The sequence below is a fragment of the Meriones unguiculatus genome, chromosome 10 (genome assembly GCF_030254825.1).
Source record: "Meriones unguiculatus strain TT.TT164.6M chromosome 10, Bangor_MerUng_6.1, whole genome shotgun sequence".
NCBI lineage: Eukaryota > Metazoa > Chordata > Mammalia > Rodentia > Muridae > Meriones > Meriones unguiculatus.
In genome coordinates this window covers 23,400,722-23,428,525 of record NC_083358.1, presented here as the reverse complement: position 1 = coordinate 23,428,525, position 27,804 = coordinate 23,400,722, and the positions used below count along the sequence as shown (strand labels likewise).

General features: G+C 43.0%; 2 protein-coding genes across 2 annotated transcripts; both read left to right on the top strand.

Annotated features, from left to right (window-relative positions):
- The first annotated feature begins 10 nt into the window (after positions 1–10).
- Positions 11–13,584, top strand: Cklf (chemokine like factor). Its single transcript, XM_021636435.2, has 4 exons — positions 11–229; positions 5,016–5,174; positions 11,544–11,639; positions 13,416–13,584. Exons 1-4 carry the CDS (start codon positions 152–154, stop codon positions 13,527–13,529), a joined length of 447 nt encoding a protein of 148 aa, XP_021492110.1. The 5' UTR covers positions 11–151; the 3' UTR covers positions 13,530–13,584.
- A 1,024-nt stretch (positions 13,585–14,608) lies between these two features.
- Cmtm1 (CKLF like MARVEL transmembrane domain containing 1) lies at positions 14,609–27,310 on the top strand. Its single transcript, XM_060393255.1, has 4 exons — positions 14,609–14,704; positions 17,821–17,979; positions 24,775–24,873; positions 27,179–27,310. Exons 1-4 carry the CDS (start codon positions 14,684–14,686, stop codon positions 27,308–27,310), a joined length of 411 nt encoding a protein of 136 aa, XP_060249238.1. The 5' UTR covers positions 14,609–14,683.
- The last annotated feature ends 494 nt before the right edge of the window (positions 27,311–27,804 follow it).

Sequence of the window (27,804 nt, the reverse complement as noted above, 5' to 3'; positions counted from 1 at the left end):
CGCTACTGCGCACGCGTTCCCGCACTTGCGCCAGAGAGAGGAGGTAAAGCCTACCCAGCAGCGGCAGTTAAAGATGTGGCGCGAGTCCTGAAAAGAGCGATTAACTGAGAAGGACTGGAAGAGAAGCGGGACTGTTGGACCTGTGTACGAGATGGAGTCTCCACAGGAGAAGAGAGATCAGCCGTTCTTCTGCATGACTCTGAAAGGCTTTGTGAAAATACTGCGGTTGGTGAGAACCGGGGAGGGAACGCAGGGCGGTGGTCAAGTGTGCTCCGGGGTGGAGAAGACGGGGTTAGGAAACCCGGAGCAGCTTTTGCTCGGTCACCTTGTTTCCAGCCACGTCTTTCCAGATGCAAGGCATAGCTCTATTGCTCTGTCCGCTGAGAGGAGAACCATAGTGGCCTCCCCTTCAGATGGTGTAGGGACACACCCATGGGTCTAACTGAATGACCCTCATTTGGATCACAAATTGGTGGTAACCTGCCCGACAAGACAGTTCCAGTCTCACCACTCAGAAGCCTACAAGATGTTAAAAAAAAAAAAAAAAAAAGTTGATGATCTTTTACTGTAACTCGGACATTTGAAGTCACCTAACTCAGAGCGGATACAACCAGAGCAAGAGCACAGGGGACACTGCCCTTATTAGGGCTCCAGACATAACAGGGCATTGCAGTCCCTTCTGGACAGCGCTTTGGAGAAAGGAGAGCATCAACAAAGGGTAACGTCCCTAGCTAGTTAGGGACTTACAAACGGTCAGGTCCCAGAGAAACCCGGAAGAGGGCTCGCTCCTTAACTGTGGCTCCTCCCCCTACCCTAAACCTCTCCAGTCCAGGGGCTGGGCTAACCTTCCCCAACCTCGGCTCCTCTCTTCTCTATAAACCAGCCTTTTCATCCTCTCTTGGCCCTCTTGCCCTTTCTCCTCTCTCTTCTCTTCCTATCTCTCTCCCTCTCCTCTCACAGTCCAGTTCAGTCTGGACTCTTCCAGAAGCCTCTGGCTGTATTCTCATATCTAGAATAAAACTTTCTCCTCAACCATACCTCGGAGCGGTCATGTCCTCATTTTCATTCACAAACTACCGTAGTTGAAGAAATATAAAACTCAAAAAGAAAGGAAAAGTAGTTCATTTAAACTTTTGAAGAGTTGACATAAGATAGTTAAAAGTTACAAGGGAAACATTTCCACATGACATGAAGAAAAGAGTTTTTATTTTGAAAGGGTGCCAATTTTAAATGAACACGCGAGGAAGGCAGTATTTCCCAGGCAACAGAAGGCAAAGATGGGCACTGGTGAGGATGTTGTAAAGGAGATTCAAACTTCAGGAGAATGAGTAAAATAAATTGCATATGAAATCTTCCCGGTGCCACAGTCTATGGTTCTGAAAAATAGCTACAAGTTATGGCTCATGTGATACATTTAGAAAAGTACTTTGCTTTATTTAATCAAGAAGGTGACTGATGAACATTAGGGTCCAAAATTTCTAGAACACTGGGGAAAAAAGTGTTTTGGTTTTTGTTTTGTTTTGTTTTTGTTTTTTGTGGTTTTTTTTTTTTTTTAGGGGAAGGGGTTAAGTTTGATATTACTTCTTTTTTGTTGTCTGTTTTGGTTTTAACAGGGTCTCACAGCATGTCCCTGTCTGGCCTTAAAATCACCCTGAGTTCCACCTGTCTCTGCTAGGTTTAACATTTATTATTATTATTATTATTATTATTATTTGAAGTAATAACCAACTGTTTTTACTTCCACTTTTTTTTAAGATTTAGAATGTTTTGCCTGCATGTATTTATGTGCATCACATGAGTCCTTGGTGCTTTCTAAGGTCTTTTCTTCTTCTTCTTCTTCTTCTTCTTCTTCTTCTTCTTCTTCTTCTTTTTCTCCTCCTCCTCCTCCTCCTCCTCCTTCTTCTTCTTCTTCTTCTTGTTTTTTCAAGCAAGACAGGGTTTCTCTGTGTAGCTTTGGCTGTCCTGGACTTGCTTTGTAGACCAGGCTGGCCTTGAACTCACAGAGCTCCGCCTGCCTGTACCTCCTTGAGTGCTGGGATTACAGGTGTGTCGCTGTGGCCAGCAGACGTGGACCTGAGTAAGGGGGATGCTGTGGAGATAGGAAGGCTGGTGATGGCAGGGTAGGCAGCAAATTGTCGGATTTGGGATATACAGCTCCCAAGCCCAAATGCTTAAGGCCAGACCTGTCTCGAATTTTGGAGTATATACATGTATATAATGAGATATTTTGGAGGTAGGACCCAAATCTAAATGCAGAATTCATTTGTATTTTAATGCATACCTTGTACACGCAGCCTGTGGTGAAGCAGACAGTGTTTTTTAGTGACTTCATACGTGAAGCAAAAGTTTGTGCTCATTGAACCATCAAAAGTCAGGTGTCCTGTGCAACGTTCAAAATTTTTGGATTTTGACCAGCGGTTGTACACGCCTTTAATCCCAGTATTTGGGAGGCAGAGGCAGCTGAAGCTTTATGAGGCCAGCCTGGTCTGTTTAGTGAGTTCTAGACAAACCAGAGTAATGCAGTCAGACCTTGTTGTCAGCCCACCCCACCCTCACCACCACAACAACAAAAATGGATTTGGGAGCATTTTGGACTTTCAGGTTAGAGGTGCTCAAGATTTGCCGATGGTGGGTAATGGGTAGGAGAAATTGAGGGGTGCACCATAACACCACAGTGTAGGTTATGCAGAGGTGGAAAAATGGTCTTGTTCTCCACGGTATCAGGAAACCTGCAGGATCAGCAAGTGTGGGGGGAGGGCCAGAAATTCAGCTTCAAATTCAGTATTTGATTAGAGGTACCTATGAGACCCATGCGTAGCAAAATTGGATAGGAAGTCAGCACTGGCTGGAACTGGATTTTAGGTGGAGAGATAGAAGTATTTAAAGTCAAGTGACAAGAGAGGCCATCAAGAAATAAATGTAGATATAACAGATAAGAGGATAAATGAACTCTGGGAGTCTGTGAACATTAAAGGGAGGAGCAGAGCCAGGTGGGGGTGGCATTCCAGAGGCAGGCAGATCTCTGTGAGTTCCAGGCCATCCTGGTCTACAAATCGAATCCAGGACAGCCAAGGCTACACAGAGAAACCCTGTCTCCAAAAGAAAGGGGGTTGGGGGCAGAGAGTGGAATTAGCAAAAAATGAGAGGGCGTTGTTAGGGATGTAGAGCAAGTCAAGTGCACAGTGTCCTGGAAGCTAGATGAGGAAACTCAAGGGCGTGACATCCAATACCAGGACAACTGGAGCGAACGAGGCCTGAGACGTGACCGCTGGAACATTCATGTATAAACTGAGAGGCATGTTTTCTCTAGATTGTGGGTGACTCCTAGATCTTGGACATATGGTGAAAGGGAGACTCTACCATGCAGATGTAAAGGATTTTTAAATAGATGAGGAAGTAGATGAACAAAGTTACATTTTAGAAGTTTGGGTTACGATAGTTGATGGCAAAGACGCTTGCATTTACATGGTGTATGTCATGTCATCAATGTTGTTACATATATGCCTGTAAGGCTAGCACCATAATCAGGATAATTTATACAGCCACACACGGCGTACCTTCTTAGGTGTGAGTTGAAGGGTTATACAACAGTTGTCCCGTGAGATGATGCCACCTGGTGATACCAGAGCCATCCTAGTATCAGCATTTTTATGATAATTTGCACAATGAAATCACTCAGTGTATTTCTCAGAGTCTGTCTGATTGTTAAGCACATAATTGACACCTAAACCCCTAAAATGTTCCTCATCGCCCTGGTAATCTCTTCTTCCTGTCAACTCTAGTCCCAGAGTCCACTCATCTGCTTTCTGTAATTGTATTTTCTATAAAGTATAGTTTTGTTCTCTATAACTATAGTTTTTGCTATAACTGCAAATATACTTTCATTTCCTGGAATTTTCTTTAAATATCATCTAGGATATACTCACTTTGTCATCTTTCATTCGTCATAATTATTTTGAGACTCATCCATGTCATTTGTCGATAGTATATCCATATTGATATTCATTCTTTTTGTAGCTAATACTCCACTGTGTGGATAGACCTGTCCCCGTCCTAAGGTGTGTGTGTGCATGTGTGTGTGTGTGTTATTCTGGGAATTAAAAATGGCCTTCATTTGTACTGTTAGTGGCCTCTCATACCTCTCATTGAGCTACATCCCATCTCTGATCATATGTTATTTATCTGTTCACTTAAATGGCATCATTTAGGTGATTTCCAGTCTTTAGCTGTCCCTTAATTCTAATGGCATTATATTTAGTAAGAGGCATTATTTGAAAATTCACACTGAGTAGTAACTCTTAAAACATCAGATTTTTTTTCCTCTGACAGTATGTTTAAACCCATCTTCTCCATTCCTCCACTCCCACCCTCCCCTTCGCCTTTATCCTCATGGCACAATTCAACTGAAGTTTAATCGTAGATTTCGCATTACTAAGAGTTAAGGAATGGTGAGGGAGTGGATGATGAAGAATTCTAGGCAGCCAGATTGTAGATGTTTTGGGGACATAACAAGAAGCTGAAGCAAACAACCAAACAGAACAGAATAGAGTTTGTCTGGGGAAGAAGATGAAGGGAAAGGGCTGTGGGGGAGAGGTGTCTTAAGAGAAGACACCTCCGATGTGTTTACGGTAAGATGAAGATAAGCGGAAGGAGAGGAGATATTTGGAGGGAAAAGATCAGAGAACTACAGTGGAGTGATTGGCTGTACTTGAAACAGGGTTCAAGTACGGGGTCACATAGTCCTCTAAAACACAACCGGAGGTCAGTATCACCATGTTTAATCATGCCTTTCATGTTTACAGTGTACACAGAAATCTTACTGAGCTGCTTGTAGACCTCATTTGGGGGCTAAAGATATAGGTGACTCCATGGTACAGCACTCACATACATGAGACCCTGGATTCAACCCCCAGTGCCACACATGGACATCCACCACCCCCACAGGAAGTAAACTGATTGTTTCTATAGGTTAAACGTGTATGACCAATGACTAAATCGTTGTTTTCTTCTTCTAGGTAGTAACTGTGGCATCCATGATCTTTTTCATCATCGCACAAGCCCCTGAACCGTACATCGTTATCACTGGGTTTGAACTCACCATTATTTTCTTTTTCGTAGCTTTGTATATATGCAGACTTGACAAAAAGATGAGATGGCTGTTTTGGCCTTTGCTTGTAAGTGATCAGTTTCGACCTTAAAGCGTAACTACTTTTTCCTGACATAGGAAGGCACTGTAGCCAACTACTTAGTTCTCCTAAATGTTTAAGGTGATCTCTGTTCATTGCTACAGGCTCTATGTTTTCTTGGGGAAGGTTCTCAGAGATTCAGGGCAGGCACAGAACATAAATTCTCCTTACTGCATCTACCAGTAGGTGTGGCTGACCTTTCTGTTTGGAGAATTCTCTTAAGTATAAATGTTCTAAAGAAATTTAGATTTAGAACCATGTTAATAAATTAGAGCATGCGTTTAACTTTTGCCTCCTTTTTCTTTATCCTGCTTTTTTTGCTTACTGAAAATAGATCCTTTTCTCGAACACTATATCCTGATTACAGTATCACCTCCCCTCCCCTCTGGAACCACTCTCTTTCTGTCTCTAAGAGATAACCAAACATGACAAAATAAAAAGCAAAAACTATCATATCAAAATTGTACACTGCAACCCAACAGGAGGAAAAGAGTCCCAAGAGCAGGCACAAGAGTCAGAAAGCCACTCATTCTCACAGTCAGGACACCCATAAAAACAAACAAAACAAAAACTAACCTATAATATATATTCAAGGACCTGGCACAGAGCTGTGTTAGTCCTGTGCTTGCTGCTTCAGTCTCTGTGAGCTCATATGCATCCTGCTTAGTTAATTCAGAGGACCTTATTCTCTAGGTATTCCTCTATCCCTTCAGGCTCTGACAGTCTTTCTGCCTCCTCTTCTGAGGGATTCCCTAACCTCTGTCTGTGGTTCTCTGCATCTGCTCCCATCTACTGCTGGAGCAGCATCTCTGATGATAACTGGCTAAGGCACTGATCTATGAGTACATCAGAATATCATTAGGAATCATTTTGTTGATTTTGTTTTTAGATCAGTAGTGTTTGGTTTTACCTTAAATCTCTGGACTATCTAGTCTCTGCTTCTTGGTTACCCAAGGACTGTCAGGTATGGGTTCCTTCTCATTGAGTGGACTTTAGTCAAATCAAACACTGATTGGCTATTCCCACATGTTCTGTGCTACTATTGCCCTAGCATATGTAGGCAGGACAATTGCAGGTCAAATGTTTTGTGGCTGGGTTGGCGTCCACATTTCTCTTTTGGTAGCCCGCAGAGTACCTTCCCACATCAGACATGCTAGAACATAAGGGTGAGGGGTCCATGTAGTCACCAGCTGGACTTCTCCATGTTCAATTAGTTTGGTGGGTTTATTGTCCTTGGCGATGGGCCCCACTGTTAGTTTGCAGGGAGCAACCTTTTATCTTAACAACAACCTGGGTTGTTTGGGTATTTCCACGGAACCCCCAGACCAGCAACTCAATTGAATGCATCTCTTGTAGCCAGGAAAGGCTTCTAGTCCCACCACTGGAAGCCTCACCTGGCTACAAGAGATGGCCAGTTGAGACTCTGTATCCCCCATGACTGAAAGTCTTCATTAGGAACAATGTTATATGTTCCAGGAAGTTTCCACTGCACTAGGTTTCAAGGCCACCCCACACATGCCCCCTCCCAGTTCCAGCGGTTTCTCTCTGAACTCTCTCTTTTTAACCCATCTCCCCCAACCTCATACCCCTGCTCAAATCTCCACCCCCCTCCAAGTCCGACCATAAGAATTTTTCCATATCCCCCTCCCAGGGAGATCGCTTCATTCCCCACACCCCCTCCTCTTTACCTAACCTCTCTGTCTATAGATGTAGCTTAGTTAAGGATTGATTAATTATTAATATTTACTTAATGGCTAATATCCATTTATAATTGAATATATACCATATTTATCTTTCTGGGTCTGGGTTCCCTCACTCAAGATGTTTTTATTTTTTTTCCCCTCTAGTTTCATCCATTTGCATGCAAATTTCATGATGTCACTTTTTAAAAAGCAGCTGAGTAATACTCTGTTATATAAATGTGCCACATTTTCTCCATTCTTCTATTGAAGAACATCTAGGTTGTTTGAAGTTTTTGGCTGTTATGAATAAAGCTGCGATTAACATAGTTGAGCAAATGTTGTTGTGGTAGGTTGGAGCATGCTGTGGGTACAGCCAAGAGTGGTATAGCCGGGTCTTGAGGTAGACTGATTCCAAGTGTTCTGGAGAACCACTACGTTGGTTTCCATAGTGGCTGTACAAGTTTGCACACCTACCAGAAATGAAGGCATGTTCCCCTCCCTCCACATCCTCGCCAGCATGAGCTGTCACTCGCATTACTAATCTTAGCCATTCTGACAGGTGTAAGATGGAATCTCAAAGTGGTTTTGATTTGCATCTCCCTGATGGCTAAGAAGGCTGAACATTTCCTTGTTTGTCGGCCATTTCAGATTCCTCTGTTGAAAAAATTCTGTTTAGACCTGTACCCGAGTTTTAATTGGATTATTTGGTTTATTTCTGTCTAGTTCTTTATATATTTGGATGTTAGTCCTCTGTCAGATGTAAAGGTTGGTGAAAATCTTTTACCATTCTGCAGGCTGCCGCTTTGTCCTTTAGACAGTGTCCTTCACATTACAAAAGCTTTTCAGTTTCATGAGGTACCATTTGTTAATTGTTGATCTTCATTCCTGAGCTGTTGGTGTTTTGTCCAGGAAGTTGTCTCCTATGCCAATGAGTTTAAGGCTATTCCCCACTTTATCTTTTATCAAGTTCAATGGGCCTGGTTTTATGTTGAAGGTTTTGATCCACTTGGACTTGAGTTTTGTGCAAAATGATAAATATGGGTCTATTTGCATTCTTCTCTGTGTAGACATGTAGTTAGACCAGCACCATTGTTGAAAATGCTGTCTTTTTCTTGTGTGTATTTATGGGTTCTTTATCAAAAACAGGTGGTCATATGTGTACAGATTTATGTCTGGGTCTTCAATTCCATTGATCAATGTGTCTTTTTATACCAATTTCGTGCAGTTTTTATTACTGTAGCTCTGTAGCACAACTTGAAATCAGGAAGGGTGGGACATCCAGCAGTTTTTTTTATTATTATTATTCAAGATTGTTTCAGCTATCCTGTGTTCTTTGTTTTCTGTATGAAATCTAGAATTGTCCTTTTAAGTTCTGTAAATAATTGTGTTGGAATTTGGTAAGGATTGCATTGAACCTATGGATTGCTTTTGGTTGGATGACCATTTTTACTATGTTAATTCTGCCAATCAATATCTTTCCAATTTCTTTTTTCAAAGAATTGAAGCTTTTGTCATACAAATCTTTCACTTGCTTGGTTAGAGTTACCTCCAAGGTGCATTATCTGAGGCTATTGTGAGAGGTGTTGTTTCCCTGTTCTCTTTCCCAGCCCATTTGTCGTTTGTCTATAGGAGGGCTCCTGACTTTTTTTCAAAGTTACTCTTGTATGCAGCCACTTTGCTGAAGTGCTTACCAGCTGTAGGAATTCCCTGGTGTTAGCTTACGTGAGCTAACATATTGCCCACAAAATAACAATACTTTCACTTCTTTCTTTCCAATTTGTTTCCCCTTGATCTTCAATTGTCTTATTGCTCTAGCTAAAACTTCAAGCACTATATTGAATAGATATGGGGAGAGTGAACAATCTTGTCTTGCCCCTAACTGGTGGAATTGCTTTGAGGTTCTCTCCATTTAATTTGATGTTTTGCCTTTTGAAATGCACGTGGATATAGCTTCAGAATTGGGAGCTTCAGAGACAGGCAGCTACACAACCTTGCCCATCCCTCATCACAAAATGGAAACTCAAACTATTTGAGAAAATTCAATATAATTTGATTGTATTTGAAAATTCCGTAGTCGTTCGTGATAATTCCAACTGACCTTGCTGAACCATGTTTTGTAACATTAGACTTCAACTGCCAGATTCATGGCATTTGGAATGGCGTCCCCATCAAGTGCCCCAGTGGCTACCACAGCTGTCACAACAGACAAATGAAAATTATTAGGTGAGGTCTATGTGGTGCTTCAGCCAGGGACTACAAAGCCAGTTCTAGCGTTCTAGCAAAAACTGATTAACTTTTACCTCTCTCTTCTCTCTCAAGTCACATCCCAGCATTCCTGCCTCCATGGGTCTCCCCTGTGCCTCCCACTCTGTCCCCTCTTTGGCTAGACAGGTAGCAGCCACCTCTTCCTCTGCTGCACTTGTCATGTCCTCTTGGATTCTGAAATACTTACATGCAAGTTGCAGGGTCTTTGGATGGAAATGTTGTTAACGCCTGCAGCTTGGGAGGAGAACTAGAGCTGAGGTGCCGGTAATTGGGCTCAAAGAGAACACTGTGCCCATAGAAGTTCCCTGGTAGGCTTCCTTCAGAGTGGCAGGTAACATGCAGATGAGGCCAAGAACCAAAAAAGAGGCAGCTTATAATCAGGAGGCCACGGCTGGCCTAATTTCCTATTTTCTGAGGAAATTCAAGGGATAAAGGCAGCAGTCATGGGGCCCCTGCACGGTGAGTAGGAGAGCTAGCAAACACTTTTCCTGTCATTAACGTGAAGGAGGCAGGTGGCCAAGGACCACAGGTCCTCTGTATGGAGCAGAAGGAAATGATAAACACTGATGTCCTACAGCCAGTGCCCCTGACTAGAAGATGCTGGTCTGTCTGTCTGCCCTTGGATCTGTCTTTCATACCCATGCCCTGACACAATCTGTATGCCAGGCTTCTGTTGCCCTCTAGCACCACCCCCAACAGATTATGAATGAAAGAGCCAACCCAGAGCTTTGGGGTTCAAAATTACTATGACATCTCCATTCTTTTTTTTTTTTTTTTTTTTTTGTAATTAAATTTTCATGCTACTTCATAGCCTGTTGAGGGGTGGGGCTTTCTTGTTCTTTCTATTTTTGTTCTGTGACAGGATCTCACTTAGTAGCCTTCGCTGTCCTGGAATTCACTATCTAGACCAGGCTACCCTCGAACTCACAGAGAACTGTGTGCCTCTGCCTCCCGAATGCTGGGGTTAAAGGTGTGTGCCACCATGCCTGCTGCATATTGAGCTTTCCATGTAAAGACGGTGTTTTAGGTTGGGTGTGCTAGCTTACATTTATGATCTCAGCATGCAGAAGACTAGAGCAAGAAGCCTCTGAGTTGAGGGTCCTTCTGGGCTACATGATGAGTACCAGACCAACCTGGGCTACAGCCTGAAACCCTGTCTCAAAAAAACAAGACTAAATAAATAAACACAATGTCCTAAGTTTCCACTAGGGAGCATAAGCATTCTGAGATAAGCACACTCTTCCCTTCCCATTCCCCATGGGTCAATGCACTCCCTAGAATTCCACTTTTGTACAAACCCATCTGCAGCTTAATTCATAGGTATTACAGCTGCCAGATTGGGGTGATGAGGCCTGGCGCCTTGAAGCAGACCAAAGTATCCAGCCAAAAGGGATTTTGCCCAAGACAACCGGTCTCATTGTCTGCTTCAACATTTTTTTTTCTTTCCTCAAGTCAAACCTTGTTTCTCTTTATTAGATGCTTTTCGTTTGGAATCTAGTATTTCTTATTAACTTCTTCCTGCCTGCTTATCACAAGCATGCATAGGCCATTCCATGATAAGGACAATTTATTTTTCCACAATACACATCAATCTAAAAACATAAATTGTTCTTGTTGAAATGCTTCATTTGGGGGAAATTTTGGATGAAGTAGCATAATTGGCAAGCTACTGCATTACAGATATGGGCAGGGCTTATCCTGGAAATTACCATTCTAAATGTGTGTTGTCTTCAGGTTTTTGGGTTTGGGATTTTGTTGGTGTTGTTTTAAATAGGGTCTCACTATGTGGCCTTGGCTGGACTGGGACTCTGTGTAGACCAGACTGACCTCAAACTCCGGAGTGCTGGAATTAAAGGCATGACTCACCATGCCTGGCTTCAGTTTTATTAATTGCATTTTAGTAACAAAGTTATTTGATAGCAAATTATTTCACACTTCCTATCTAAAAAACAATAAGCATTCCAGCTTCCTAGGGGACCCTCTGTACTCTAAACCTTCTGCATAATTATCTGATTTTCCTAACCAGATGAGTTCTCCCTCTAGCTATGTCTATGTCAAGTGAATATATATATATATATGTAAGTGTTTAAATAATTAAATGAACTGATGTATTATAAGAGACCCTCTAGGTAGATAGTAGAGCAAATATGTGGGCATTATTTTGCTGTAACAGTTTAGTTTCCTTAAAGACATTGATGTGTGCTAAATTGAATAAAATGCAGCTTTTAAAAAATTCATGGAGCTGCCTCTACTTTTATTTTTTTAATCACTGCTTGTTGGTCTTGTCTCCCCGCCAACTCCGGGATGTTGGGGTGGAACCTCAAGCCCAGAGCCATGCTAGGATGTGAGCTGTATCCACAGCCTTGGTGGTCTTTGATAGCAAGCCGATTTTTCTATTCTCCTTTTTTAGGATGTTATCAACTCAATGGTAACAATGTTATTCATGCTTACTGTATCCGTGTTGGCTCTGTTACCAGAAACGTCAAAAATGACCATCCTTGGAGGGGTAAGTCGAGGTCTTTCAACGTTTCTTCCAGTTTGATCAAAATACAAATTTACTGGGAAACCTGAAACAAGTAGAGCAAGCTGCACTGATTTCATGCCAGGGGCTCCTGGATTGGCATGCAGTGCCTACTGGCTTTATAGTTTGTGTGAGTGAACGCATTCCCTGATTAGCATACATAGACAGGGTTTCATACTGGAGTCCACCAAATAAAGAAGGCCCTGCCTGTTTCTTACAGGGCTATACCAGACCGAAAGGAGCTGCTAGAATCCGTTACAGCTCTTAGCTCCGACAAACCTGCTGTCAAACAAGAAAATACACATAGTGAATGGGTTTCATAGTTCTCCTTTTAAAGGATTCATATTACTTGTTAGGTGAGACAGAATATTCTCATAAGTCTTCAGATGCAATATGACAGATTTCTTTACTGCAAGGGATATGGTAGGAAGCCTTGCAACCAAAGGGTTAACTCCTGGCAAGTGAGCCGAAATGGAAGACTGCAGTAATTTCACTATACTTGCACCTGGTATTCTGAGATTTGGCCATTTGACTTTTCTAGGCTCTAATCTAGTGAACTGAATTAGAAACTTCTTCCTTCCTACCTTCTTGCTCGCTCTTAGCAAGGGCCACATAGAACTGGCCGTGCTCTGCCATGTCCGTCAGAACCCTAGATTTCAACTCCTGTAATCATTAAGCAGCTTCATGAGAGATTAAAGAATTTTTCTAGAAGTGAGGTATGCTGAAATACTAAACCCCCCCAATTGTTTTAAAGACAATCCTATCTACTATTTTAAAAGATGAACCAGTCATAGCACTCAAATTCCTTTACTTGTCTGTTCTCTCATTTTACTCATTGCTTAAAGGATAACAAAGTAGAACTGTTATTCACTACCGTGGCCATTAGCCATGTGGGGACTGAGCACAGGAAAAGGGACTAGTATGACTTGAGATAAGCTCTGAGTATAAAATATGCATTGAATTTCAGAGATTTCATTTTCTCCCCGAAAGAAAACAGAGTATTTCACTAATAACTTTTATTAAAGCAATGATATGTAGAGGACTAATATTTTAGCTATGTTGAGCTAAATAAATATACTAAAATAAATTTCACTTTTTTTTTCTTTTTAAATGAAGCTCTTGGAAAAAATCTTAAAATTATGTGGCTCACAATGAAGACTTTGTACTCCTTCAGGATGGTACTGACCTCAGGTTGCTCACATCCTACAGGAGATGGAATGCAACCAGCTGCAGATAAGCCCAGGAGATAGAAAATAGCTACTTCCCTCTGGCAGCGGCCTTTCTGTTTGCTCAGTCTCCCTTTAGCTCAGTTTTATTCTCCTCAGGCCTGTTTAGACTCCTGTGCCTTACACGGAGGTTGCCCAGCCTTTGAGAGTTCACTGTGGAGCATCTCACTTCTACAAAACTTGTATCACAACTGTGGTCCTCAGGATTTAATCTTCAGCCACTGCCAGCACTAACTCTTTCCCCAGTCAAGTTTGGTGACAGAAAAACAGCTGACCACTGGAGAGAGAAATGTTGGTTGATAACTACCAATGCTCAGTAGGGCTTTAAAAGATGCATGCCAGAGCAAATCAAAATGGAGAGGCAAATTGTGTTCCACCTCAGTTCTGCTCTGCACTCATCTTTCTCTTTAATGTGGGTGGGGTATGGGGGAAACTTAGCAATGGTGAAGTCCCTTCTCACTTTCGGGTTGGATGGTAGCACAGAGGACAAGCTCCCTACCCAGGACAGAAACTGATGACAGTGTCTCTTTTGCAGGTGTTTGGTCTCCTGACAGTAATATGTGCGATTGTTGATTGTGCCCTGACGTCCCGGAAAATTATACTTAACCCAAGTGGACCTTATAGGAAAAGATCTACTGATGACAACTAATAATTTGTACTCATTTTTACTAGCTATTAAAAACATAATTCTTTATTCTTCCGTATATTTTCTGCAGCTCTCATTTTACTTTCAATGTGTGTGCCGGCTGGCTTTACGTCAACTTGACCCACGCTAGAGTCCTTTGGAAAGAGGGAACCTCGGTTGAGAAAATGGTTCCAGATTGGCCTGTAGTAAATTTTCTTGATTGGTGTGGGAAGACCAGGCTCACGGTGGGCGAGTGCTGCCCCTGAGCTGGTGTTCCTGGGTGCTGTAGGAAAACAGGCTGAGCAAACTAGGGGGAACTCCTTTTTGCATCAGCTTCTGTTTCTAAGTTCCTGCCTCAAGTTCCCGCCCTGACTTCCCTGGATGGTGGGCTACAAGCTGTAAAATGAAATAAACCCTTTCTTCCCCAAGTTGCTTTTGGCCATGCTGTTTTATCACAAATTCTTAGATGATACGGTAGCTTGACAGATTTCTGGACCCTGGCAGCCTCACTGAATATGGCTCAGGGCTGGAATCTGGCCAGGCATACCCCAAAATGACTCCAGAACCCCTTTCCTCTGGGTTGGCTGGCAGCAGCCCCTGTGGGTGCGGTTCCTAGATTAAGAATGTTCAGGCTAGGCAAAGCCCCTTTCCCACAGATCAACAAGGGCACCAGAAGACTGGGCTTACACTGCAGCCATCAGGCGCAGGTGCACGCGGGATGGGCTGCCGGCAGCCGCAGCCGTTGACGCTAGTTCCCTGCAGCCGGGGGCCCCGCCCACTGAAGCCGCAAGGCCATCCTGACACAATCAGGCTCCGGATCCACCATGAATCCTGCATACACCAAACGGGATTCCAAGCCTGATTTCAGCCGCACATCCAGCCGCTCCACATTACAATCCGCACATGCTTTCTCACGCTCCCCTTCAGTGGCATCTGCTGCCTCTTTCGCACCTTCAGTAAGTGCCACACCATCCATTAGGTCCATACTTTCAGAAAGGTCAGTGCACAAAGGTCAGAGTGCCCCCACATTACCAAAGAAATCGCGCCCTGTAAAAGAGCGGCTGGTTAGGCTAAAGAAGACACTACATCAATCCTTCAAAAAACGCCCTGAGGGCAGGAAAAGGGTCCCAGAAAAAATCAGAGGCAGCCTCAAGGAGTTTTTCTTCTCACACACTGGGATGCTGAAGGTCTTGAGGATGGTGAGCAGGGGCTGGCTGGCTGGAGGGAGGGTGGTGGCCTTGGGAGTTGACTGCCAAGGTGCTGCTTGAGCAAAGTCTCCGCAGTTCACTTTGCCACAGTTTTCTGACCCTTTCTTGTCCCTAAAACAACTTTTTGTTTGTTTGTTTTTTGTTTTTGAGACAGAGTATTACTGGCTAACTCTGACACCAAAACTTGATCTGTCTAGGAAAAGAAAACAAAATAGAGATCTCATGATACCAAAGTAAAGCTGATATACTGGCCCAAGATACTTAGCAAGTGTGAGATTCCAGGATGGATCCCCAAAATGGGGGGGGAGGGTTTACCATATTAACAAAAACAAAAAATTAATGTTTTTTAAGAGAAAACACAAGAATGATTTGCTATTAGAACTCTTAAAATAATCCACCATATTATTATAAATAAACAGTTATGAGACTATATCAAATAAGGTCTGAGAACATGTGAAAAACTTGAACATTTGTTTCTGATTCCCATAAAGGAGGAAGAAGAAGAGGAGAGGCCTGTAAAATAAGAATAGAGATTTCACTGATGTTCTAAAACTAAACATCTTTACTCCCAAAATCAACAAGATCTTTAGATAAACTATCACAAGTACTCTTGTTAAAATGAAAAAAAAAAATTATGCCTACCAACACTAGTGAGTGCTTTTCTGGAATGACTAAGTCATAATTAAGGAAAAAGAAGAACACTTGAAAAAGGCAAAATATATTTCTTTCCACTGATATAATAAAATCTTAAATCCACTGAGAAACCATATAAAACAAAATAATTTGGCTAGATGACTAATAACTAAAAAGCTTTCCTATAAATAACTAAAATGTAAGAAGTGAAGCATAATGATGAACAACCTTAATCCCAGCATTTGGGAGACAGAAGCAACATATCTCTTTGAGTTCAGAGCCAGCCTGGTCTTCATAATGAGTTCCAGGACAGCCAGAGCTATATAGTGAGACCCTCTCTCTAAAGCAAAATAAAACAAACAAAAAATAAAATATTTCTCTTCACTGCAGCCATTAAAATCAATATTTAGCAAAGAAGTAAAAATTCAAAACCTATAAGAAGAAAACTTTAAAAATTTACAGAGAGGAAAAACACTAAAATAACAGTTTGTTATTGATTAAAAGTTAAGTGAAATCCCAATTAAAATGCCAACAAGTCTAATGAGGAATGCAACCAAGATAAACGTGGGCATTATAAACAGTCTGAAAATTAAAGATGAGAGAGCTAGGTGAAACAGTCATACAAGTGACCCCCCTACCATTTGAAAAGTACTTTGAAGGCTGGAGAAATCACTTAGAGCACTGAAGAACTCTTGCTGCTGTAGCCAGGTTCAGTTTCCAGCACTCTTGGCTCACAATCTCCTTTAAATCTGACTCCAAGGGTCTGACAGCCTCTTCTGGCCTCTGTGAACACACACACACACAATTTTAAAAAGAAAAGTACTCTAAAATTAACAACTCAATGAAAGAATAGACCCAAAAGAGATACAAATACGTCTGAGAGTTTAGTATATGACAAATTTGCATTTTGTGAGCATTGAGGGAAATCCTTGCACCTCCCAGTTAATGACTGAGATAATCAGCTGTTTGGACAGAAAGAAAATTGGGTTTCTATCATTATTTCTGTTAAAATCAACATCTATTTACTTAACCAACGTATACTTGGATTTCCTTCTAGAAATACAAACCAGAAGTAGGAATTTCTTTTCAGAAGACAGACTAGCTGGGTATGGTGACATATTATTTTATTTTGATTTTTCGAGACAGGGTTTCTCTGTGTAGCCTTGGCTCTACTGGACTCCCTTTGTAGACCAGGCTGGCCTCTAACTCACATGGATCCGGATTCCCCTGCCTCTGCCTCCCTGAGTGCTGGGATTAAAGGCATGCACCACCATGCCCATCGCCTGTCAGTGACACACACTTTTAATCCCAGCACTCAGTAGGCAAAGGCAGGCAGATCTCTGTGGGTCTGAGGCCAGCTTCTATTGCATAGTGAATTTCAGGCCAGCCAGGGATGCATAGTGAGATCCTATAAGAAAAGCAGAATTTAGATTTGGATAGAGAAGGGGAGAAAAGTTTAAAAACTTTTCTGGCCTATGGTGGTGGCAGTACATGCCTTTAATCCCAGCACCATGGAGACAGAGGCAGGTGGATCTCTGTGAGTTCAAGACGAGCTTGGTCTACAGAGTGAGTTCCAGGACAGCCAGGGCTATACACGGAGTGACTTAAAAAAAACAAAAACTGCTCTTTGTTCAAGCTTTATTATTTGCATATATTTTAATATTTTATTTGCATGTTATTTAATTTCCAAAAATAATTTTAAGTAGGGCTGTGAATATAACTCAGTAGAAGATTTGCGTGCCCAGCATGATAAAGGGCCAGGGTTTGATTCTTAGTACTGAAAAATTAATTAATTAAAAATTGAAAAATACAAACCAGGAATGTAACTCAGTAGTAGAGGGCTTACCTGGCATATGCCAGGCTCTAAGCTCAATCCTCAGTACAAATAATAATAATAATAATAAATTGAAAAAATATTAGAAGCAAAATATTTATGGGAAACAATACAGGAGTGGGCTGGAAAGACAGCTTGGAACAAAAGTGCTTGCCGCAAGGCCTGACCTCCTACATTCAGAAGCTGGGTGATGTGGGATGCAGCCTGCAGTCCCAGCATTCCTGCAGTGAGATGGAAGGCAGGAATAAGAACCTGGAGGCTTGTGGGCCAGCCAGTCCAAAGCACATGGCATGGCAGCAAACAGCAAGAGGCCCTGCCTCAAGGTGGAAAGTGAGGTCTGATATCCAAAATTAGCCTCTGATCGCTACATGCATACACCCCTGCCCTTACTCTCTCTCTCACACACACAGAGACACCACACACACACAGAGACACCACACACACAGAGACACCACACACACACAGACACCTACACACACACACACACCTACACACACACACACACACGCACGCGCACACACACACACACTTTTAAATACAGGCTATTTCAGTATAATAAAATTAAATAACAAATGCTGCCAGTTAAAATGTGCTACTGGTAAATCTAGGTGCATTGAACAAACCTGTTCTTTTCTTGCAGTGTATCATTGCAGGAGCGGTGTATTGTTTCATCGTTGGCCGAGCAGAGAACGTGCTTATAGCAATCACGATTCAGGAAACCTTCATCGTCTTATTTTTTGTCATAATATATATGGTATCCCTTCAACACTTGCTGGTCTGTGTACACTGGCCTTTGCTTGTAAGTGTTCATTTTCTTAGTTTAAATGTAAGCTTTTCCCATAACCGCCAAAACAAGCCTGTCCTCACTTTCCTCTAGGGAAGAAAAGAGAGCTCTCTAGACAAGTGCATAGCAGAACTATGACAGAGTGTTGTTCTGGTCCCAGGAGAGAAACCATCCAAAGCCCAGAAAGGTCCCTTGGACTCCTCTGTCATCGTGATAGCCTCCTGCTTTTAGCTGAGAGTGCATAGTCCATCTCAAAGGGCTTGTGGGATTGAACACATGCCATGTTTTTACCTTGTCCTAAAGAAGACTCGAGTTAGCCTAGCCCATGGTAAATGCATTTTTTTTAACCCATTGCTTATAGAAGAGTACATGCTTCTCCTTTTCAAACAGTATCACCCCAAGGAGATTAATGACGCACCCCAAACAAGAGTTGGCATAACAGGGTTGTGGAAAATCTTTAGGAAAAAACAAAACAAAACAAACAAACAAACTCTTATAGATTATAGCATAATCCTATTTGTGTAAATGTAGGGGCTACAATCTTAAGGGGTGGGAGGTTTCCAGGAAGGATGTTGTGTAGCTTTTTTCATACTTTCATTACCAACTGAGGATGCCTGACTTGTCCTGGGAGCCCCCAGCTGGAGAGGTAATACAGTTTTGTCTAGTGTCCTTTGCCTTGGGGCTTTACTAGCTCTGTGACCTTTATTGTTATAGAAGGCGGTTGGGAAGGGCTGAGATAAGGCTTTGCTATGTAAAGCAAGCTAGACTTGCACTCACAAGGAAGTTTAGGCTGCTTCTGCCTTAGCCTCCCGAGCACTGGGATTATAGGCATTTGCATCAGACTCCTCAGACCTTGTCCCTTCAATTTCCCCATCTAGGAAAAGTGTGAAGAGTTTCTCATAGAGTTTCTGTAATACTGAAATGTATATGGCGATGGCAGTGTACTTAGAACCAAGTACACACTCGGCACACAAAACAAACTGCCCCACCCCGTAAGCTACTTGGATGGCAAATACAACCCTGACAAAAGTGGCACCTAACGCCTCCACATCCCACTTCCTTTGTCTATGTGGTAGTAGAGATTGAATCTAAGGCCTTCGGACTTCATGCAAGCACTCTACCACTGAGCTACATTTTTTTTTCCTCTTTTAAGATTTGTTTTTATTTTATGTGTATGAGTCTTTCACCTGCCTGTGTGTGAAAGTACACTGCAAGCATGCCTGGAGCGTACAGAAGCCAGGAGACAGTCCCAGATCCTATGGATATGGAGTCGCAGTCAGTTGCGAGCCACCACATGGCGCCTGCGAACCCAGGCAAGGTCCTCTGCAAGGAGCAGCAAGTACCATTTACCATTGAGCCATCTCTCCAGCCCCACACCTCTATTTATTTATTTTTCATCTTGAGGCAGGGTCCGTTTCCCAGGCTGTCCCTGAACTTACTCTGCAGCGTAGGCAGGCCTTGAAACTTTCGGTCTTCCCGAGTAGCTGAAATTACAGGCCTGTGCTCCCCACCCCAGCCTCAGTTCCCTGAAGTACACGTTTTCCTAACCTTAAAGTGGGGTGGGTTGCTAGTGAGCCAGATCTCAGACATTTCCTTCAACTGTGGGAAGGTTTTTCTAAAGAAGCTGCGGAGCCTTCTCTGTCCCACAAAGTAACGAGAAGCAAAATCCTGACAAAACATGCTGTCACGGGCTGCATGCAAGACAGTTTAGAGAGTATAAACTACCAAAAAGCTCCTGAGGGGAAACCAACATCTCTATCCATGGCAATATTCACAGGAAAGTAACATGGGCACTTCTCAACACTTGCCATGCCCCGGACACCTCTCTGTATTGTGTTTTGTTTTGATCCTTATAAGCACCCAGTGGGGTTGTGGTCATCTGCCACTCCTTACCTAACAGATGAGACAACTGGCCTAGAACACCACGTTGCCCACAGCCATACAGATGTTCCATTGAAACTGAGACTCGAGGCCAGGCCTCGCTGACCTAAAGCCCAGACTCTTCCCTGGCTTTACCATCTTGAGATAGTTTCTCCAGCTTCACCCTGCCCAAACCTTAAGTCATCAAGGGATGTGACACCACATCCCTATGCCTTCCCCATGTTCTCCGGCTTCCTGGTTGTTTCCTTAAAATGGAAGGCAAAGGTGGATTTAGTACCCTGATGGGCATTTATAGGTGTGAGTGAGTCAGTAGAAGTGGTGGCCAAGATGACTACACTCCTCTGAGAGGAACTCGGGAAGCCTGGAGTTACTGCCATAAATCTACCTGGGTAACATGCCAAAACCATATATATATATATATATATATATATATATATATATATATATATATATCCTCCTTTAATGGATTTTAATTTTATTTTTTAATTACGTGTATACAAGCAGAGTGGGGGGGTGCACAAGAGTGTGAGTGCCCATGGAGACCAGAAAGAGTGTTGTATCCTCCAGAGCTACGGTGACAAGACAGTTGTGAGCTGCCCAGCATGGGTTCTGGGAACTGAACTCAGGTTTTCTGCTGAGCCAGCTCTCCAGCCTTCAAGAGCTTAAGAAGAAATAGAAGACAAGCTAAAAAGGGTCACAAGATGCCATGCCTCACTGTAAGGCACATAGGAAAAGCCCAGGAAGTAACCAAGATGGGCTGGCTAACAAGCAGCTCCTGAGCATGAAAGATGGCTGCCCACGAGAGAACCTGCAAACACAGTGGTCACAGGCATCTCAGGCCGGCTGTCATGCTCACAGGCCTTTGAGCAACCCCAGTACACCATCTCTTCTTTCCACATCCAACTGATGGGAAAACATCCTATTCTCTGAAGATGATGACTATAAGAGCCCCTTGTATGATTCAGTGCTCCCATCATTTTTCATGCACTTGTTCTCTAGAGCATGGGCCAGTGTCTCGCACAGCATCTGGAATATGTTTGACTTCCTCAGAAAAACTGAAGGACTAAGGTTGTCCAGGTATTTGGTTGTTCAACTAATAAGTAGTACATATAATAAACCACCACACTGGTTAGGCAGGTGGGGAGTGACCTAAAAGACTTGAAAAAATTGTTTTTTGTTTGTTTGTTTTTAACTCTTCAAAATAGGACCCAAACTCTTACTTCTCATTTCCCCTCCTTTCTACTCTTCCCCTTTCTGTTCCCATGAGATGAAGCCTTAAGCTTGCTATGTAGTCACGGATGACCCCTGACCCTCTTATCCCATCTCCTGTGTGCTGGGATTACAGGTATGCATCACTGTGCCCCAAAATTAAAGGTACATTTTTATTTACTAACTATAATTTTAATTTTTGACCTCTCAAAATTATTGGGGATCCTTGTTCCAAATGATAGTCAAATAGGAAGCCCACCTCACCTGAGTGCAATGATGTGGTCTGAGTCCTCGCAGTATGTAGAGGACAGAATGAGAAGGGATGGTATTCCTGAGGAAGGCAGAGGCCCATCTGTGCACGGCCAGGCACAGTGGCAACTTCAGCCCTGCCATGCAGGATGGTATTTCTTACCATGTACAGAGGAGGTAAACAAGAGAGTCTGTACTTACAGCAAAAGGAATGGGGGAAGGGCAAAAAATTAAAAAAAGAGAAGAGAGAGAAGGAAAGGAAAAGAGAAAGAAGAAGAAGAAGAAGAAGAAGAAGAAGAAGAAGAAGAAGAAGAAGAAGGAGATGATAACCATGGACATCACACTGCCGAGAGTCCTAACCACTTCCTGGATGACCGACCGTTGGGCAAGTTACTGCCAACTATCCCGTGGGGGTAGTAAAAGTCTGGTGAGAACCAAATTAGTTCTCATATCAATGCCTTGGCCCAGTACATGGACCATAGTGATTGTCCAATAAACGTGTGATAGAGCAGAGAGGGTAGAAGGTGAAATGCATCTCCCAGGGACAGCTCAGGAGCTGACCCCTTCACGATGAGGAGACAGAGCAAAGTGCGGTGAACAGTAGCCTAGTGAGGTAAAATTATGAGAGTGGCAGAGATTAGCCAGGTCTATTATTGTGTTGTTATTAATATGCTTTGGTTCAAATTTTCAAATGATCTGGAACCATAGCTAGTTCATCTTGACTTTTAGGAGTCAACATTGTTTTCTTTTAGTTTGCTGCCTTTGTTTGAGGTGGAGGCTCACTCTGTAGCCCAGGCTGGCCTTGAACTTGAAGTGATCCTCCTACCTCAGCTTCCCAAGGGCTTTATACTCTGTCTCTCAAATTCTCATTCCTATCTCTGAGTATCTTGCTTTACCCCATCATCCGCTACAAAGTTTCCATAAACCCTTGAACTCCGGCCTAGCCCCAGCCTGCCTCCCCACTGTAGGCAGACCTCTGTTTCAGCCAGCAGAATCCAGCTCAGATTTAACCCTTGGCATGCCTGTGCTATGGGCTCGTGCCAATGTTAACCTCCAGTAGAGACGTGAGTGCCTTTTCCTGAGGCAGGTCACACTCTGTGACCAGGCTCTGGGCTCACCAGTCATCACAGGAAGAACCCAGACTTTGCAGTACGTTCATTCTCTTCATACTGTCAGAGCAGATATCCTAAATCTACGTTTTCTGCACCTTCTCTACTTACCAGAGGCACATTCTGTAATGTTGCAGCTTCAGTGGTGCCGCTTAACCTTCAGATCACTACAATCAATCCCAATCATTATCCCCATATTCAAAAAGAATTTGCAGGTTGGCAGAGGAGCGATTGAAAAAAAAAGACCCCCCAAGGCCCACATCCAAGAATCAGAAACCAAAACCTCAGTAATAAAAACACTGTGGACTTCTTGTTCCACCTCATGTGGACTCTCCAGAAGCCACAGATGAAGACAGGAATGGATGCCATACTGCACTTCTGGTCACAGGTGAGATAGCTCATAACTTCCTTCCTTTGGGTGCTCCTGATGGGAGGCAGCAGTGAGAAGAGTTCAGACCCCTCTCCTTAGCAATTCAATCTTAAACAACATATGTCCCTAAGATGGCTATTGCATCCTTTGTAAAAACAAAAACAAATCACATGGCTTTTTTTTTTTTTTTTTTTTTTTTTTTTGAGAGCTGCTTTGTGACAGTGAAATAGTCTGTCCTAATGAAATAGTCTGGGAATGGCTTGGCACATTGGAGGGAGCCGTTAAGGTCATCACGGTTCCTCACACTGAATGGCCAGGCTTCTTCCTATGTTAGGCTCCTATCTCAGGCAGGTAAGCCATCCACATTTAAAGAGTGTGGTAAGGAGATAGTTCATTTGGCAAAGTAATTGCCTTGCAAACATGAGGACCCAAATTCAATCTCCAGAGCCCATTTTTTTTTTTTTTTAATTTGTAATCTCAGCACTAGGGAGACAGACTCAGGCAGCTCCCTGGGAGCTCTCTGGCCAGATGCCCTGGCCTATTTGAAAAGGAGAGAGCACACAGCACAGCCATTCACTCCAGAAAATCACAACTGCTCTTCAGGCAGGTTTGTGTGTTCTCAGGATATATGAGCTAGCAAAATAATAAATATAACCCAACTTCTAGAGCATTGATTTACCTGTGGATTTAGGAGTTAGAGTAAATGAATGAACCTACTAATATAAAAGTTACCCTCCCCAAGAGTCGGGCGTGGTGGTGCACACCTTTAATCCCAGCACTCAGGGAGGCAGAGGCAGGCGGATCTCTGTGAGTTAGAGGCAAGCCTGGTCTACAAAGAGAGTCCAGGACAGCAAAAGCTAAACAGAGAAACTATATATCAAAAAACAAAAAAAAAAGAAGTAACCCCAAACCCTTATTATATATGTATATATATTATTTTAATATATTTAATAGATATTTAATTTATTTTAATATATTTAATTTATTTTAATATATATTAAAATAAATAAGTTATAAGATAGAGTGATAAATTCACATTAAAATATAAAACTTTGAAAAAAGTCATGTTATGTAAGGTCAATTTTCGGCCAGCCGTAGACCATAGAATCTAGAATTTCTATACCCTTTAAGAAAAGTAAAAAAAAAAAAGTCAATGGGCCAGGTGGTGGTGGCACATGCCTTTAATCCCAATACTCCAGAGGCAGAAGTAGGCAGATCTCTTAGTTTGAGGCTAGCCTGGTCTACAGAATAAGTTCTAGGACAGCCATGCCTACACAAAGAAACCTTGTCTCAAAAAAGAAGAAGAAGAAGAAGAAGAAGAAGAAGAAGAAGAAGAAGAAGAAGAGGAAGAAGAGGAAGAAGAGGAAGAAGAGGAAGAAGAGGAAGGAAAGAAAGAAAGAAAGAAAGAAAGAAAGAAAGAAAGAAAGAAGAAAGAAAGAAAGAAAGAAAGAAAAGAAGCCAATGGAAGGGGATGAAAAGATTATTCAAATTTTAAGAGTGGGCACTGCTCCTGCAGAGGATCCAACTTCAGTTCCCAACATCTATATAAGATAGCCCACAACCACCTGTAAATCCAGCTCTAGGGGAATCAAACACCTTCTTCAGGACTCTGAGAGCACCTGCACTCACATAGGTATGTAGCCACATACAGATTCTAGATAGATAGATAGATAGATAGATAGATAGATAGATAGATAGAAAGACAATAGAGATATGTGTGCATGCATATATGTAATAAAAAGCCAATGGAAATGTTCAGTTTTTCCCTAATGTTATAATGAAATTAAACCTATTTCTATAATGTCCCATCCAAGACCTTAAAATCACACAAACTCATGGCTCTAAAAAATATAATTATGCCCCTGAAGGTCCCTGTCAATCAAAGAGGAAGTGTCCAAAAGGCATCTGTCCTCGAGCGTGTAATTGGCAAGTTTCAATATTTTGAAATTACCTTCTCATTTAAAATTTACCATTTTCAACTGTGTGTTGCAGGATCTTATCAACAGTTGCATGTCAGCTGTATTCCTTGGGTTGATTGGCATAAGAACAATTGAAGAAAAAGGAAGAAAGAAATTGGTGTATATCGGAGGGGTAAGTAGAGGCCATCACGATTCTATGTAAGATCAGCGTTCTATTAAGATCGGGGGCGAGTGAGATTGCTCAGTATGTAAAGGCACCTGCCAGCAAGTCCAATAACTTAAGTTCAATGCCCCAGATGCACACCAGAGGAGAGACGGACAAGTGTACTCCACGCACCACACGTGCACCAGGACACACAGGTGCACATATAAAGAAATACAAATACTTTAGTGGAAAGGAACGTAAGTATTTCAGGACCCTGAAAAAGGAAAAAAGAATCTTAAAATAGGTGTCTTAGTTACCATTCATTGAAGATAACATGACCAGAGAAACTAATGAAAGAAAGCATTTAATTTGGGGCTGGCTTAGAGTTTCAGAGGATGAGAACATGACTATCATGGTTGGAAGCGTGGTAATAGGTAGACAGGCATGGATATGGAGCTGAAGCTTATATCTGATCCACAGGCAGCAGGTAGAGAGTAAGAAACTTATCTTTAAAAAAAAACATAAATCTACTCTTGGCTTGAACTTTTGAGACCTCAAAGTCCACCACCAGTGATATACCTCTTCCAACAAGGCCACACCTCTTAATCCTTCCTAAAGAGTTTACAAACTGGGAACCAGACATTCAGCTCTATGACCCTACAGAGGCTCTTCTCATTGAGAACACCACACTATGACTTTGACTTCTCTGGGCTATTAAACACAGCTACAAGAGAGGAGGGGAAGAGGTTGTCAGAAGTGAGCAACTCGGCCTGTTCCAGGGGGAAGGTGTCCTGCATGTGTGGAAACGCCCAGTGTATGCCCTGCACCAGTCTCAGCGTCTCATTCATGTTTGTGGTTGTTTTGTATCTAATCCAGGCCAGCCTCCAACTTGCTCCAGTTGAGGATAACCTTGAACTTCTGATTTTCCTGCTTCTATTCCTCCCTTCCCTGGATTGCAAGCATGCACCACTGTGCTTAGTTTATGCATTGCTGGGGGTCAAACCCAGGGCCTCTTGCATTCTAGGCCAACACTGTGGCTACAGCACCACTTACCTGGTCCCTGACTTAATCTTCAAACTTTCATGTTTACGGAGAGCCATGTGCTTAAAAAGGGGTTAAATGCTTTCTCCAGGGTCACATGGCTTAGATAAACTGTACCCAAATCCATATCAAATGGAAGAATGGAAGGAATAGCCAATCAAATGTTTGAAGAATAGGGAAAGAAAATGGGACTTGGTTCATGTTTAACAATGTGGACAGAAGGTAACCAAGAAAGAAAAATAGTTTAACACAGGGGGGATGCCTCAGTGGTACTTGCCATCAAGCATGATGGCCTGAGTTCAAGCCCTGGGATCCAAACAATGGAAGGACATAGCCAAGTAGTTCATGGTATCTCTAAACTCCACACAGATGTTGTGGCATGCACAGGCCTACACATACACACACACACACACACACACAAACATGGGAGAAAGAAAGAAAGAAAGAAAGAAAGAAAGAAAGAAAGAAAGAAAGAAAGAAAGGAAGGAAGGAAGGAAGGAAGGAAGGAAGGAAGGTATAAACTTTAAAAAAAAGAGTTTAAGTTGTTAAAGCTCATTTCATGATTGGTGAATATGTGTCAGTTCCACTGCATCATGCCAAGCTGGAGTTGGGCCCTGGGAACAGAGCCCCTTCCCCTGAGAAACTCACACAGAGGCTGAAAAGGCCTCTTGTCATCAAGTTATCCAAAGAGAAACAACATCCATGGCTGGAATAGCAGGTGCTGTAATCCTGAGCTTTGTACTGCCTGGGTCCACACACACCCACAGCCTCCATTTCTTCTTGCCTGCACTGGCATCAGCTCACCTCCATGTCTTCCTGTCTTAGCCAACCCTTCATCTCACAGCCTCCGCAGGTGAGTTTTCTGAATCTCAAACCCATCCCCTCCCCTTAAAAAGAGCTTCAGACCAGTCACCACCCCAGCCTCAACTCTGTCAGGCACTCAGAACTGCAGAGATCATTATCTAGTTCAGTGGTTCTCAACCTCCCTAATGCTGCCTCTCCTCATGTTGTGGCAACCCAACCCCCCAACCCTTAAATAATTTTTCTTGCCACTTCATACCTGAATTTTTGCTACTGTTTTGAATTCCAGTGTAAATCTCTGTGTTTTCTATTGGTCTCAGTCGACCCCTGGGAAAACGGCATTCGTCCCACAGGGTAGCAACCCACAGGTTGATAAACTCTGATCTAATGGATAGTCACAAGGTCAGACGACTGTGGCTGGCAAAGCCCACTGTCTCCCTGAGCTAGCTGTAATCTGGCCTTTCCTTCCCACCTGTGTTGTGTCTGACAGGTCCTGTGCCTCTTTGCATCAATCCTGTGTGTCTTCGATGCGTTGATGGTTGTCAAGACGATGAGGAGTAACAGGAAAAAGGCTCCAAGAATAGTTCCCGCCACCGCCCCATCGAGGCCCAATCTACGCTGAAGCCACCCAGCCCTCCCCAGCATTTGGCAGAGACTCGTGTCCACGTATAATCACTCCCCCGGGCCTTCACAGAGCTCCCACGCCCGCATATGTGTGACCATAAAGGCTGCCAAGTCCGCAACACTTCTGCTTCCTCGTGTGGCCTTGTGTAAAAACCGCGCCATGCCTTGTGTAAAAACCGCGCCATGCCTTGTGTAAAAACCGCGCCATGCCTTGTGTAAAAACCGCGTCATACTTCCATTCGCTCCAAAAGGAGGTCGGGAGGGGCAGGACCCCAGGGAGAGACAGCCACAAACCTGGGACTCCTTTTCAAGGAGGGCCTCTCTAGGACAAGGGGGGCTCAGCGAAGGCTGCTGCGTAGAATGTGGAAGTGTCCGGTCCCTGCCAAGTGGAGGGGACCCTGCTGTTCCACGAGGTGAATCGCGCGAGCCCGCTTCACCAAGTGCGAGCATTGGAATCCTGTGGTCTCAGCGGTCAGTTGAGCGCTGCCCTTG